The sequence below is a fragment of the Eriocheir sinensis genome, chromosome 9 (assembly GCF_024679095.1).
Source record: "Eriocheir sinensis breed Jianghai 21 chromosome 9, ASM2467909v1, whole genome shotgun sequence".
In the NCBI taxonomy this organism is placed as follows: domain Eukaryota; kingdom Metazoa; phylum Arthropoda; class Malacostraca; order Decapoda; family Varunidae; genus Eriocheir; species Eriocheir sinensis.
Window position 1 is genome coordinate 10885959 of NC_066517.1, and position 16009 is coordinate 10901967.

General features: G+C 43.5%; 1 protein-coding gene across 1 annotated transcript in view; it reads right to left on the minus strand.

The window, feature by feature from the left end:
- The window catches only part of LOC126996279 (probable phosphorylase b kinase regulatory subunit beta), a 297183-nt gene that overhangs the window by 238080 nt on the left and 43094 nt on the right, over positions 1–16009 (minus strand). The window contains exons 7-8 of the mRNA XM_050856656.1: positions 11078–11164; positions 1751–1861 (exon numbers count right to left, since the gene is read on the minus strand). Of these exons, the coding sequence (XP_050712613.1) occupies positions 1751–1861; positions 11078–11164 (198 nt within the window). The remainder of the gene's footprint in view (positions 1–1750; positions 1862–11077; positions 11165–16009) is intronic.

Here is a 16009-nt window from a genome sequence, read left to right on the forward strand (position 1 = left end):
CACCATTCACTCTCTTTGTTGTCAGACTGGTGTTCTAAAGTCAGTGGTTCCCTGGATGGTGCCTAAAACCCTCCTGGCTTGTAGTCACTGTCATCCAACCTTGTTTTCTACTTTGGCTGATTCTTGTGCAGTGATGTATCATGTTTTAAAAGTCGCAACATTTCAAAACGACACGTTCTGCTTTCTTGTCTGTAGTGACAGCTTTAGGGATGAGAATCGGTCATACAGACTTAGCAGCTGGTGGTGTATCAGGTTTTGAAGAGGTGCCAGCAACATATAGTGGTGTATCAGGCCTTGAAAAGGTGCCAGCAACAGGTGTGGAACAGGCGGTGGTGGTGACAGTAATGAGACAATGAGACGTACCGCACCAAGAGTGACAGGTGCCAGCTGACCCTCCTCCTCCTGTTCTTCCTATCTCCCTCTCTCTTTCCCTAGTTGTAGTTCATTCAGTTTTCTTATTCTCCCCTGCACATCAGGGGTCTTTTTGAAAGCCCTCGGAATTGATGAATGCGTGAAATAAGTAATGAGGCAGAAAAATGCAGCATCATAGTCTTGCCTTTTCAATAGCAAGCCTGCTTGCTAAAACTCCGCCTACAGATGACACAGAGTCTCATATTGCTCAATTTCATAGAAAAATAATAAGAAAATATTTGAAAGATGTCTATAACAGAGAGACGATGGTGTGCTCAAGTGTCCAGGAGCACGGTCCACGTGGTGACGGGGTTGGAAACGGTCAATTATTACATTATATGGTAAATTTATGACACTTGCTGCTTTACTATAGTCATCCACAAGCCCTACGGTACTCAACAAACCATAAAACAGAAAATTATTTTATTTGATGAAAACTATAGGAAACGCCCCCCTTAACCCTAAAGCGTGGGCTTGTTTTGCCGTGCCTGTCCTCCCACGCGGGTATATTCAGGAAAAAACAGACCTCATTTCAACCTTTTACATCTTCACTTTTACTTACTTCACATGACTGAATGAAGTATCATTATAAAATACATACCCTTAACTGTCCTCTGCCGTTAATATGAAGACTATAATAACCATTGCTAGAGTGAGTACGGAATATTGAATTAGAATCACTGAAAACACATTATTATAGACAGTTTTCCACCCCCTAGTGGACTTCCCTTCTATGATTTAGTAATAAAAAGCATAACTTTTATACACTTTATGTGAAACACACCCTAAAAAACTTAACTTCCAGGCCTTCCTGATGCCCTTGATACGTGCTGAGGTCAAAGGGCCCCCATCTTGTGGATGAAATTCACTGGTAGGTGAGAAGAGGTGGGATGTCTAGCGGACATCTTCTCAAAACTAACACAGGGCATACACTGGCCAATAATTAGTCAAGGGAGCATGGTTGGGTATTGTTTGAAAGAAAACGACATGCTTACTCTACTTCAGCACAAACAAATTAAATTTGACGGCGCACTAAGTCAAAAAATGCCTTATGAACTATTGTCGACACCCACGGTTTGAGCCCAGGCACCAGCTGTCGACTATTGTCAACACCCGCGCTTTAAGAGTTAATGAACAACAGAAAGAGAGCGGGAGATAGGACAGAGCCCTGCGGGACACCACTGTAAAGTCCAGCTTACATAAAAAACAGGTTACCTTATGTCTTCTGGAACCAATTAATTACATAGGGAAGGGTATGGAGATGCACACAATAAGTACAACAAAGTTATTCCTACTTTCAATTGAACTTCACATGAAACTTTCCAGCATGAAGTTTTACCTTGGTTTCAGCAATGTGGTAGTATCTCCTCTTCTTGTCTTCCAACACTGTGCCATAGCCATCCCGGTGGAACCTTTTGAAGCCATGTTTGCTCTCTAGGGAGCCAACAATCTGAAAGGATATAGGGCTTGGCTAAAATCCAGTTCAACTATTTATACTGAATCTTGCACTCAATCACTGAACCTCAGCCAGGGATCAAAATAAACATCCATATAAAATATGCCAGGACAACAGTACTTGAAAGCGGTAACTTTTCAGTAATTATAAACTTTTCCACAAGAAACCCTTTGAAGCCCTTACATACCTACCACCTGTAACTCCCTTAATTTTCATTCCTTGTTTCTTCCTTTCCTCCTACTCTCCCTTATTTGCTTTCTCTTTCACTTTCTTTACCCTTTCTCTCTTCCTTTATCCCTCTTTACTTTGCTTACTCCTGTTTTCCCTTTTTTGCCTACAGAAAAATTTTGCACCTTTGTGGCATACTGGTTAGCGTGCTTAGCTATGGGTCCTCAGGCGTAGGTTCAAGTATTATCCTACAAGTCAGCATCCAACTCACCCACTTGTTTATCCTCCCATTCTGGTAGGTCAATCAATGGGTACCTGGGAAAGCCTGAAGAAGCTAAACTATGGTAACCCATATGTCACATCTGTCCTTTGTAAGGCTCAGCTGCTCAAGGGCCACTGAGATGGAAATGAGCACTGAGGCTTCTTGCAGAAATACCCCAGTTTATGTCATTTCAACATTACATTTATCCTATGTGAAAACTTTCCAGTATTCAGCTAATTTGGCCTCTTAATTGTAATATATTTTTTTAAACCTTTTTTGTGGGATAAAGTAAAATAAATAGGCTCTGTACCACCAAAGACCACACCAAGCCAGGCAGTCAGTCAGTCAGTCAGCCAGTCAGTCAGTCATGTTCAACATTCAGTCAATCTGTAAGTCAATGGTTTAGTCAGGAAATAAGTCAGAATCTTTTCTTTTCATTTATTTAGATAGACTTTTTGATACTAAGTCAGTCATCCGAACAGTAAGTCATTCAGTGAGTTAGACAATACAGTACCCTCTCGAGTTTCGCACTATCCGAGTTTCGCGATCCTCGAGTTTCACGGTTAGTCCTAAATTCTTACCAACCCGACTTTCGCGCATTATCACCCCAAGTTTCACGATGCTTTGACATGTACGGGTCACGTCTACTTACCATCGCGTCACGCACGCTACCTTAAAAGGTAGTATCACACTGGACGTTTTCCTCTAAACATTGTGACTATGGCAGGAGAGAGAGAGAGAGAGAGAGAGAGAGAGAGAGAGAGAGACTTATTAACACGTTAACCACGTTTGAACTTCCCGCTGCTTCCTCCCTGTCGCGTTTGGTTCAGCTCGGCACGGCCCCAATACCACGCGAGCCCCCGACTCAGAGGAGGTGTGTAGCTTCACTCTGGTTATGAGCCCCTCTTGTGAAGAGTGAGGTAAAGAGGATGAAAACAAGGAGAGAAGAGAAGGGTGTGGGGAGGGAGGGTCAGAAAGGAGATTCAGATCAGGGCTTTGGTCAGGACATGACCTGACTCAGGTCAGGTCATGTCCATACCTATCGCACACACACACACACAGAAGGTGAAATGAGAAGGATGTGGGGAGGATGGGGCAGAAAGGAGAGTTAGATCAGGGCTTTGGTCAGCATATGACCTGACTCAGGTCAAGACATGACCTGACTCTCCCTTCTGCCCCTCCCTTCCCCCATCCATCTCATTTCCCTTTCTGTGTGTGTGTGTCATGACATAACCTGACTCTCCCTTCTGCCCCCCCCCCCCCCACACACACACACACCCACACCCTTCTAATTTCCCCTTATGTGTGTGACGCACACCTGGAAAAGTTGCCGGTTGCCCATGCTGCCGCCAACGCGGTGTGAAGAAAAAGGCCCAGTGTTACACCAGCTTACGGACAACCGACAACTCACTCCCGGATGGGCATACGGACGTTGCCAGTAGCCACGACGGTTAGAGGAAAACGGCCAGTGTGACACTGCCTTAAGGCAGTGAGGCCACTGATTGGGGTAGCGCCGGCGATGACGTCGTCGGACTCCCAGCGAATCACAAGCGTGTTTTCAGAGCTCAGCCAATCGTAAGGCTTCATCTGTGGCTTTAAAATGACCCGTTCTCTCTTCCTGTTTTCTTCCTTTTTCCAAGGTACATATTTTGAGATAACAAGGGAGTAAGAAGGAAAAGTGAGCTCCGGGGGGCAGCATTAGCCAATTATAATGGCGCCACTATAAACAGTTACCTGTGCCATGACGGGCTCGGGGCCGACCCTGATGCTCAGATGGATAGTTTACCGGTGCCATAGGCCACATGTAAAAATAAAAAAAATAAAAAATAAAAATCTCCACGGGTCGGAACAAATAAGCGCTTTCTCAATGTTTTTAATACCGAGTTTATATCTCGAAGTTTAGCGCTATACCTTCGAACGGGTTTAGCGAAACTCATGAGGGTACTGTAACCTAAAAATTTAGTTATCTTATTGTTCAGCTATATATATCTTTAGTGAGTTAATCAGTCATTCAGTCAGTCAATCAGTCTGTCAGCTAGTCAGTCACTCAAATATAAAGTTAGAATGTTAGTCACTCAGCAGCTTTTTCTTCAGTTAGTCAGCCAGTCAGTTAGTAAGCGTCAGCCTATATCTAGAATTCAGTCTAAAATTTATTGAGTCAGTTCACTGGGAAGTCAGTCAGTCACTTTTTTAGTCAGTCAGTCAATCAGTTAGTAAACAAGTGAGTCAGTCAGTTAGTCAGAAAGTTAACTATTTATTCAGGCAGTAGTAAGACAGTAAGTTAATCACTCAAGTCATTAGTCATTAAGAAATTAGTCAGTCAGTATGGCAGAAAAAAAAGGGAAAAGAGAAATGTAAAAGAGAGATAGATGAAGAAAGATTAGCATGACGGAAAAAGAAAGGTATAGAGAGGGATGACGGAAGGAAAGGAAGAAGAAAGAAGATTTTGTAGGATAAAGTAATACGTGTCACAAGATCTCATAAGATAGGCTGTATCTTGTAATGAATCAATGAGTAGTGTGCTCCACATGTGGTACAAGACGCATGCTTTTGAAAGAACAATGTGTGTATGGCAGCTTGCGCCACGGATGGAGCAAAAGGAGCGTGCTCCACTGGTGGTGCACTACGCAATGTGATGAATGAAGAACAAGTCTCCGGCGTAGTGTACCACGGGAGGAGCACAAGTTTTATTGTCTCAGTGGCAGCTCATACCCAGAGTGAAGCTGCACACCTCCTCTCGTGTGGTACTGAGGCTGCGCCAAGTTGAACCAAACACGACAGAGAGGAGGCAGCGAGAAGTTCAAACGCGGTAAATGTGTTAATGTAATACAATTCAACTAGAATTAAGAAACAAGTGGTAGTAGTTTAATACCACAAAAAACAATTTAAAGTGGTGTGGAGAGTGTTTTGAACGTAATCAGGATTCAATTGTCGATGTGGCACCTGCTGACATGGCAACCCTTGTTAACTTGAGAGGCCAGAATAGCCAGTGCCTGGCTCTCTGATACTCGACTCCATAGGGAACACATATTCCCCATGCTGTGCAAAACTTCTCATAACTTGAGAAACACCCTGAAGAAAAAAGCTGTTAAGCGTCAAATACCCAGACCGAGTTCGAGTTCCCGGTCCAAGCTACGGCCACGTTGAAATTGTGAGGACAAACACAGCCGCAACCACATTCAAATTCAACTGATACCTGCACTACATTCTCCCAACTCTCTAAAATCCACAGCTAAGTAGAAGTTTAGGCTATGCCAATTCTATTTGCAGAGCTGGGCGCGTTACTGGATTTGGGGTTGTCCGTTACCGCTCCTCCGCACCTCGGACGCAGGTAGTCCGCACCTGTACTTCAGTGCCTAAAATTTTTTCTCTCGCTCCACTACCGGATCTCTGTACCTCCGCTACTGTACCCAAAACTATTAAAGCACGCCTGAAAAAACTAGTCCGCACCTCTGGCGTGCTGGTTCTGTAGCTCAGGCTATTGACGCTACTATCCCCAGGCACACTCTCGCTCCTGTCGCTATCACCACTTTTCACATATCTCTCCATGTTTATTTGTAAACACTAAACACTAAAAAATTGCAGCGAATCACTAAAAGTCAAAAGATTCTGAAAAGAAAAAGAAACTTGACACAGTGATCAGCTGGTAGCACACAGCCCACCAAAACGCGCAAAAGTAATGCCGCGGACTGTTTGTCGTCTTCGTTTTTTTAATTTAAAAATCTCAGGTGCGGATGTCTGGACCCAAAATTTCACCTGTCCACACCTGTTACTTCTACACCTTTGAAAACTTTCCGCACTTCCGGGCTTCCGCACCTCATTTGGCGATCCGCAGGTGCGGAGGAGCGAAGGTCCGGACCGAGGTGCGGAAGTGCCCAGGTATGTCTATTTGTCTTAGCTTGAGATAGGAGTAAGGGAGGTTTTAAGTTAATTCACTTCCTTGATTGTGATTGGTGATCATTATTAACCTCATAATCTGAGGTTATTTCCCACAACTACATTGATTTATTTGTAAATACACAATACAACAAGGGAACACCATTTTCTATAACTTGTATACAGGTAACTCTCAATTTACGCGAGTATTGTGTCCTTGAAGAGGTCGCGTAAATCAAAAACAATGTAAATCAAACAAGAGGTAGGTTTCTATCGAAAAATAAATATTCACTTCATTCAGTGGAGAGAGAGAGAGAGAGAGAGAGAGAGAGAGAGAGAGAGAGAGAGAGAGAGAGAGAGAGAGAATATCCATAACACTGAGATATCCACTCAGGCACTCAGTCTCAGCCTCACTCGTGTGAGGAAGAAATGAGGGACACCATGAGCGATTGGCTAGTATTGGTACCAGTACCGAGCAGTCTGGTACCGGTACCATACCGTATAGGTGGTACCGTTAGTACCGGTACTGGTACCGGTACCTCCCCACCCCTATTGTTGAGTAGCATGGCAGCGTGGGTACTGTATTGTTGTTCAAGTGGCGCACGGGAAGAACTGAGCTCAGCTGTGTGGCCACGGCACCGTGTGAGTCCAGCTGCGTGAGACATCTGGTGGCCACTCCATAAAATATCGCATATAAATGAAAATAATGTGTGGCCCTCTCTGGCCTCAACTCTCAGAAGGCTTATGGACCTGATGGAATGCCTCCTATTGTCCTTAAAAACTGTGCTTCCGTGCTGACACCCTGCCTGGTCAAACTCTTTCGTCTCAGCCTATCAACATCTACCATTCCTTCCTGCTGGAAGTATGCCTTTGTACAGCCTGTGCCTAAGAAGGATGACCGTTCCAATCCCTCAAACTACCGCCCTGTAGCTTTACTTTCCTGTCAATCTAAAGCTTTTGAATCAATCCTTAACCGGAAGATTCAAAAGCACCTTTCCACTTCTAACCTTCTATCTGATCGCCAGTATGGATTCCGCAAGGGGCGTTCTACTGGCGATCTTCTTGCTCTCTTAACTGACTCTTTGTCATCCTCTCTTAGCAGTTTTGGTGAAACTTTCTCTGTTGCGCTAGACATATCGAAAGCCTTCGATAGAGTCTGGCACAAGTCTTTGCTTTCTAAACTGCCCTCTTTCGGATTCTATCCCTCTCTCTGTTCCTTTATCTCCAGTTTCCTTTCCGACCGTTCTATCTCTGCGGTGGTAGACGGTCACTGTTCTTCCCCTAAACCTATCAACAGTGGTGTTCCACAGGGCTCTGTCCTATCACCCACTCTCTTCCTGTTATTCATCAATGATCTTCTTTCCATAACAAACTGTCCTGTCCACTCATACGCCGACGACTCCACCCTGCATTATTCAACTTCTTTCAATAGAAGACCCTCTCAACAGGAAGTACACGACTCCAGACTGGAGGCTGCAGAACGCTTAACCTCAGACCTTGCTATCATTTCCGACTGGGGCAAAAGGAACCTTGTGTCCTTCAATGCCTCAAAAACTCAATTTCTCCACCTATTATTGTGTGCAGGTCATGCACATAAAATTAGTGAAGTGCATTGTCATGGACTTAGGTACAGATAGTGAACAGAAGTGTGTGGCTTTGTTTATTGAATGCGTCTTGTATAATTCCTCGCCATACGAGTTTCAGGTTAAATAGCCATGCGATTATGGTATTGATTTAGCCTTGTATTATAGCAGATCATGACAATAAACGACGCTTGTGAACAAGGAATTCCTCAATGACACAAGTGAGCTTCAGCAGTCAGAACTGCCACAAGTTAAGTTGCTTTAGTCTTTCTTGTATAAGTTACAAAATACTTGGGTCATTCTAAGTCATTCTTCGCTGTATAGTTACGAAGGAGTCTACATATCCTTTCTGTAATAAGGGCACCAAAACTGAACAGCATAATCTAGATGAGGCCTAACTAAAGCCAAATACAATTTCAGCTATCACTTAACCCTTTCATTGCTAAGCGCTCGCAACGAGACTATCCCCTCAGGCGCGCTCGGGCACCCCAGCGCAGGGGAAGGGGATCTCTTTTAACCGCTATATCTCAAAAACTATTCATCACAGTTACAAAACAAAAACACCATTGGAAAGAGGAGGCCAATATCTATAAGATTCGGTTATGTAAGCCTCTCCTGCTAACGTACAGGCACGTTCAGGTGTTTTTTTTTGCTGTGAGTGCGACTGACGCTCGCAGCGAGCTTTTAGCACCACCAGCAAATGACGCTAGTGCTCGCTCTTTTAACCGCTGTATCTCAAAAACTATTCATCACAGCTAAAAAACAAAAACACCATTGTAAAGAGGAGGCGAAGATCTATACGATTCAGTAATGTAAGCCTCTCCTGCGAAAGTACAGGCACATTCAGGGGGTGTTGCCTGTGAAGACGTACATTTATACGTGCGCGACGGTCAGCCGTAAGGCAACTACTGTAGATCTCTTGATGATGGGGTGCTGGCAGGGCAGCATTGCTAACTGCAAAATTTACAACTATTTGGTCAAAATATCAGTCATGTGATAGGTGAAGCTATGCAAAAATGTCGCTATATTGGTCAACAATTAACATCCACCAGTTGCTTGTCCGTAGATTTTCCGCGCTGGGCTGACATGATTTTCCACCAAATTTAGTGAAGAACCAACTCAATTGGCAATCCTGTGTTGTGAGAATTAGTGTTGGAACACTCTCATACACGGGAGATTTGAGTGCGGCTGGAGGTCGCAGCGAGCGTTTAGCGCCACCAGCAAATACGCCTAACGCCCACTGCAAGCGTTTGGCAATGAAAGGGTTAACCCTACATTAGTACCCTGGGGTGTTTGAGCACCCCCCAAAACGTTTTTGATCACCGTCTTGAATTGGCAACACTTAGATCCCTTTCCTTTCTAGTATCTTCCTGAATACATGAGAGGAGAGACCACTGAAATTTTCACAGTCCTGTGCCAGGTCCTTTGAAATGAAGACACATTTGTTTCCTTTGGAGTGTCTTGTCACCCCACGGTGCTAATAAACTGACGTTGTGGGAAACGTGTGCAGTGACCACAGCAAGCTGATTGTAAGTTGCATGTAATGCCAAGATTCTGTATCAGGTGACGGATTCAAGTGATAAGTACTGGTGATGCTGTTGCAGCAAGATTATCATATGTGGTTTAGAGTTACCTTATTATGTCAATGGGTATGGAGTAAATATATTATGCTTTTTTCTGCAATGTCATGTTTATTAGTTTATCAGATAAGTATACACATCTTATTTTTGGTGACACTTTTTTTTTTTTTTTTGGGTCGGTCGCCTATATATATATATATATATATATATATATATATATATATATATATATATATATATATATATATATATATATATATATATACACAGTAAAACCCCGATTATCCGAAAGCGGATTATCCGAAAAACCGGATTATCCGAAAATGATCTGGATAATGCAATTAAAATTTAATTTTTTTTCTATACTAAAACGTTATAAAACATCAAAAATAAATAAAAGTAACTACATATGTACTATATTAACACATTTAAAATTGATAAGAACAGTTAAAATGAATATGCTTTTTAATACGTATTGCCGAAATAGCTTGTAACGAATAGATCAATGTATTAGACAAAAAACATTAAACAAACTCTCAACAACACCGTCCGCACCTTCGCCCCAGCAAGGACGTAGGTGCTTAACGAACAAACTACTGCACGACTACTCTCACACCGCATTCTCAAGACAACGACACAAACACGACTCCCTCTCCACTCCATGCCACATTCCCTTCCAACATACGATGAAAGCGATAATATGAGTCATCATACTGTGTCTCCACCTGCACGATGCATCAAGGTCACACTTGCAAGCTTGCACAACCATTCACAATCGCACTCTGCAACATTCACAATTCAGATCTGCAACGCTCACAAGTATCAACATACACTGGTCCAGACAAGGAGACACACAGACAAACATACAATAAAACATTTACATCACACGTTTTAAGCGTACTACTTTGTTTAGCGTAGCGTGTGTTTGTTTGGTTTCATTGTTTACATCGTCAGTCAGCGGCAGTCGCGTCACACACTTCACACTGGGCAGTCGCTGCGATCAAAATGGCGGCCATAAATCCGGATTATCCGAAAAATCGGCTTATCCGAAAGAGGCTTCCCCCCTTCCATTTCGGATAATCGGGGTTTTACTGTTTTTTTTTTTTTTTTTTTTTTTTTTTTTTAGCTAAGCACCAGTAAAACTACTTTTACTAATAAGCAAATCTGACTGATTTCTTTAGGATTTTAGTAATGAAACTCTAAATGAAAATTATTTAGATCATGTTCTTGACGATAATACTGAGGAAATGGAAACGACACTGTATCTAAGAAATGATCATTAGAGTCCAATTTTTTGTTTGCGTGTGTGTGTTTGACCAATTCCTTTACACAAATATTCTCCAATATTAGCCATAATGATATCAAGCTATTCGTTAGTGACTGAAGTAATGTTTGAAATCGAATATATGCATATATTGGAAATAGTATCAATGATACATTATTTCTTAGGGGAGGGGTGTTCAAACACCCCAGAGTACTAACGATGTTCCAAAACCCCAGGGTACTAATGCAGGGCTAAGCTTCTGAAAGCAGGGGACACAACTTCTACTTTTCAATGTTTTAATAGTAATTGATACATTCACACACCTGCAGTGCTATTAATTTTGTTACAATCAGTTTCATTAACCTATGAAAAGTTTTCCTCACTTCTTTTAACTGAGCCTCTGTTTTATTTACAACTGTCAATAAGAAGGACCCCTCACCAAAACCCTGTATTTAGCATGCAGATTGAATGACTGACCTGTGAGTGTGTCTTGGAATACAGCATCTGGTCATGAGTGGCAAATGCTGGGAAGGAGATGGCACACAGAAGACTGGCATCCACATTCTGGTGAAGAAATAAAAGAAACATCATCCACAGTTAAGGCAAATGGTCACCAAAGACAGTGTTCCTTAGTGGCCAGGTTGCACTAAAGTGCTGGGTCACAATAGACTACTCATTATGTCAGCATTTTTTCATAAAAGATAACTAAATACCATGTGGCGAGAACACCACACTTTGTAGTACAGTCATCCCCGCCGTTTCGGTATTTCTTGCTCCGGACTTCATGCGCTAAACCGCGAACGGCGGGACTATAACCCTATGGGAAAATATGCATTTAGGGAAGTCACCTCTGACACGTCATATAAAACATGTTTTTTTCGTTCTTTTTAATGACTGAAATGAGACAAGACCTTGTTAGACAACAATATGTAATCAACACTCACCCTGGGGTCAAAATTTAGTAGCACAAAAGACCCAAAAGTAGCCCAATTTGCGATAAGTAGCCCAATCTGGCAACACTGCAGTGTGGCGGCGCGTGAATTTTTTTTTTTTAGGATAATGTTGCTATGAGAAAATCTCGCCCAATAGCAGTCGTCCCTGAGTGAGCTGCAGGCCAATAGGAAAGCATGACGTCACAGTCTAATCGTGACGTCACTCAGGAGCAACCTAACGCCCGCTGCTCCCTCCTCCCTCCTCCCCTTCCCCTCTCCTCTGCCTCCCTCCCCTCCTTCTCTGCCCTTCCTCCCCCTCTCCTTCCCCTCCTCTCTGCCTCCTCCTCCCTCCTCCCCTCCTCTCCCCTCCCTCCTCCTCCCTCCTCCCTCCTCCCTCTCCCTCCTCCTCCTCCCTTCCCCTCCTCCTGCCTCCTCCTCCCTCTCTCCCTCCTCTCTCTCCTCCTCCCTCCTCCTCTCCTCCCCTCCTCCTCCTCCCTCTCCTTCCCCTCCTCTCTGCCTCCCTCCCTCCCTCCTCTGCTCCCTCCTCCTCTCTGCCTTCCTCCTCCCTCCTCTCTCCCTCCTCCCTCCTCCTCCCTCCCTCCTCCTCCTCTGCCTTCCTCCTCCTCTCCTTCCCTCCCTCCTCTGCCTCCCTCCCCCTCTCTGCCTTCCTATTTAGCCAATGCATCCGCAGATACGCTGAACTGGGGCACAGATAAGCGGGGGGTCATGATTAGTTGATTGATCACGCAAACTGATGGGTGAGACCGCGAATCATGGGGTGACTGTACTCTCAAGCAGTGGTGGATCTAATACAATTGTATTTGTATTTAAATTGTATTTAAATACAATTTTAATGCATTTGTATTTGTATTTTGACATCCAGAGAAAAAAGTATTTTGTATTTGTATTTGTATTTTGGTACCCAGAAAAAAAATATTTTGTATTTGTATTTATATTTTGGCACCCAGAAAAAAAGTATTTTGTATTTGTATTTATATTTTGAGTCAAAACCATTTGATGAGGATAATTACTGTTAAGGAAATAGAAAAAGAAGTAATGTTAAGCCGCGTTAAGGCGGAGGAGGAAACAGATTAAGGTTGAAGGCGAAGGAGGAAAGGATTAACGTCAGATCACGGGGAAAGCGGAGTAAGGAGAACATTAAGGTTGAAGGCGGAAAGGAAAAAAATTAAGGGTGGGGAGTAAGGAGGAAATTAACCTCAGGTCACATAGAGGATTAGTAGGAGAGAATTTAGGGAGTTACTGAGGGATGGGTGGCTCGGAAGAAGGATCCGCCCACAAAAATGTGTGACGTCACGGAAATGGGAGGCATAGGGGATGAGATGTGAGTGAAGACAACGAGAGAGACAGTAAACCGATCTACTGCTTTAACTTGGTAAATGCACTACAGTCACCTATCAAAAAGAGGTTGCATCCATTTCTTGAGAGGACTGATGTCATTGCCGCAGCTGTCATGGGCCCCAGGTTTAAGCTGGCATGGATGCCATGTAAGAAAATGCAAAACGAAAAGGTTTCCAAGATTGTGGACCTAATTATTTCCGAGTCAACTCAGTCAACCTTGAAGAAGAAAACATTTCGAGAGTGAGCCTTTCGTCTTTTCGGCTGGCATGAGTGCAACACAACCTCGTCTTTTTGCCTACATGCCTCCAGCTGGGCAAATGATGGCAAGTGCATCAACAAATGACACTACAGTGGTGAAGGCAGAACTTGAACTGTACCAAGAAGGTGTTTTGCCTTTTGATGTCAATCCACTGAGGTACTGGCGTGATGCAAAAAGCTTCAAAATTTTGAAGCACTTTGCCAAGAATATTCTAGGATGCTGTGCAACATCGGCACCATCTGGGAGGGTGTTTAGTAAGGCCGGCAATTTTTACACAGTGAGCAAAACTCGGCCCAGAAACCTTCCGGGTATTAATGATGATAAAGTGCAATTATGATATGTGAAGTGTAAACTTGTGAAAAAAGTATCTTTATATTTTTTTGCATAATTTCAGGAGTATTTTTATTTGTATCTTTGAAATCTGGAATAGGAGTATTTGTATTTTTATTTGTATTTTTAGATTCAGGAATAGAAGTATTTGTATTTGTACTTGTATTTTTAGATTCAGGAATAAAAGTATTTGTATTTGTATTTGTATTTTTGGAATCCCGAACAAAAGTATTTGTATTTGTATTTGTATTTTTGGAATTCCGAACAAAAGTATTTGTATTTGACTTATAAAAAATCAGTATTTGATCCAACCCAGCTCTCAAGAGCTTGGCAAATTAATGAAATTAATGAAAACAAACTGGGTTGCAGTGAAAAAATTTTGATGAACATTCACAACCTCAGGCTATGAACAAGTTTTTGCTTTCTGCTTAATCAGTCATTGAACATCCAAGCTAAATGATCTTTTTAAGAGATGACAACCATACGACATATCCCTACTTACTTACAAGACCACTGCCCTCCTAAAATCTAATTTACCAGCAGATCTTAGCTGCTGATTTTAAGAGCTTTATTTGGGGCTATAAAAAGACCAAACCACAAGTTTCATTCAGATACAGCCAGTAGTTGTTGAGCAAAAAATTCAATACAGGTAGTCCTCAGGTTACAAGAAGGTTTAGGACTGACAGACTGGTCATAAGTAGAATTAGTTGAAAGTTGAAATTTACATAAAAAAAAAATATTCGAATGTCCTGCTGTGAATAGAGGAGTGTTCCTGCACCTCCTACCCTTCCCCTTAACCCTTAGATTACGGCGAAAAAAAAGTGTGCTACCACACACCCTACCCGTACGGGGATCGCATATATAATCATCACACTACGCTCCCTACGTTTCAAATATACCGCCAGTTCTTGACTCAAAAGAATGGTGGAGGCATCTGGCATCCGTACACACACTCATTCGTCTCAGCGCGCTCCTTACCGAAGGCAACAGATCATTTTCCACTTTTGTTCGGAATACATCTGGCATGTCTCGTGACACGTCAAGCAGTTCCTTTGCTCCGGGCGGAAGTAGACCGCGGGTGAATCAAAGTGACAGTGACTCTGATGACTGCTATGGTAGTGACATTGAGAGGAGGGAGGGGTAAAAAGAGAGAGAGAGAGAGAGAGAGAGAGAGAGAGAGAGAGAGAGAGAGAGAGAGAGAGAGAGAGAGAGAGAGAGAGAGAGAGAGAGAGAGAGAGAGAGAGAGAGTGAGATAGAGAGAGAGAGAGAGAGAGAGAGAGAGAGAGAGAGAGAGAGAGAGAGAGAGAGAGAGAGAGAGAGAGAGAGAGAGAGAGAGAGAGAGAGAGAGAGAGAGAGAGAGAGAGAGAGAGAGAGAGAGAGAGAGAGAGAGAGAGAGAGAGAGAGAGAGAGAGAGAGAGAGAGAGAGAGAGAGAGAGAGAGAGAGAGAGAGAGAGAGAGAGAGAGAGAGAGAGAGAGAGAGAGAGAGAGAGAGAGAGAGAGAGAGAGAGAGAGAGAGAGAGAGAGAGAGAGAGAGAGAGAGAGAGAGAGAGAGAGAGAGAGAGAGAGAGAGAGAGAGAGAGAGAGAGAGAGAGAGAGAGAGAGAGAGAGAGAGAGAGAGAGAGAGAGCCCACGACGCTGCCACGGCCACGAGAAAATGCGCAATATTTTCAGCTGTCATAACTTTTTTATTATTATTAGGAGAGAAGTTTTATTACACCACCATATATACTAGATGAATATACAGTACCCTCTCGAGTTTCACATCCGCTTCGTACCGAAGGTATAGCGCTAAACTCGTGGATCGTGAAACTCGAGGTATTGAAAACACTGAAAAAGCACTTATCTGTACCAACCCTTTTTTTTTTTTTTTTTTTTTTTCTTACATGTGGGCTATGGCGCCGGTAGACTATCCATCTGGGCCTGATGGTCGGCCCCGAGCCCGTCATGGCGCAGGCAACTTTTTAAAGTGGCGCCATTATAATTGGCTCATGCTGCCCCCCGGAGCTCACTTTTTTCCTCCTTTACCTCCTTGTTATCTCAAAATACATACCTTGGGAAAAGGAAGAAAACAGGAAGAGAGAACGGGTCATTTTAAAGCCACAGATGAAGCCTTACAATTGGCTGAGCTCTGAAAACACGATTGTGATTCGCTGAGTCCGATGACGTCATCGCCGGCGCTCACCCTGTCAGCGGCCTCGCTGCCTTATGGCGGGCACACAAGATCCGGCCTGACTCGTCCGGCCGGCTCAAAGTGGGCGGGACTAAAGGCCTTCAGTCCGTGTGTGTGTGTGTGTGTGTGTGTGTGTATTTCGTCCGGTGTGGCCTTATGAGGCGGCCGGATGGCCGTCAGTCTGTGTTTGAAAATCCCTCCGACACGGCCTCATGCCTCATTGTGTGTAGCTCATTTAGGCGGTGTCACACTGGCCGTTTTCCTCTAACCGTTGTTTGTGGCTACTGGCAACGCCCGTGCGCCTATCCGGGACCGAGTTGTCAGTTGTCCGTAAGCTGGTGTCACATTGGGCCCTATTC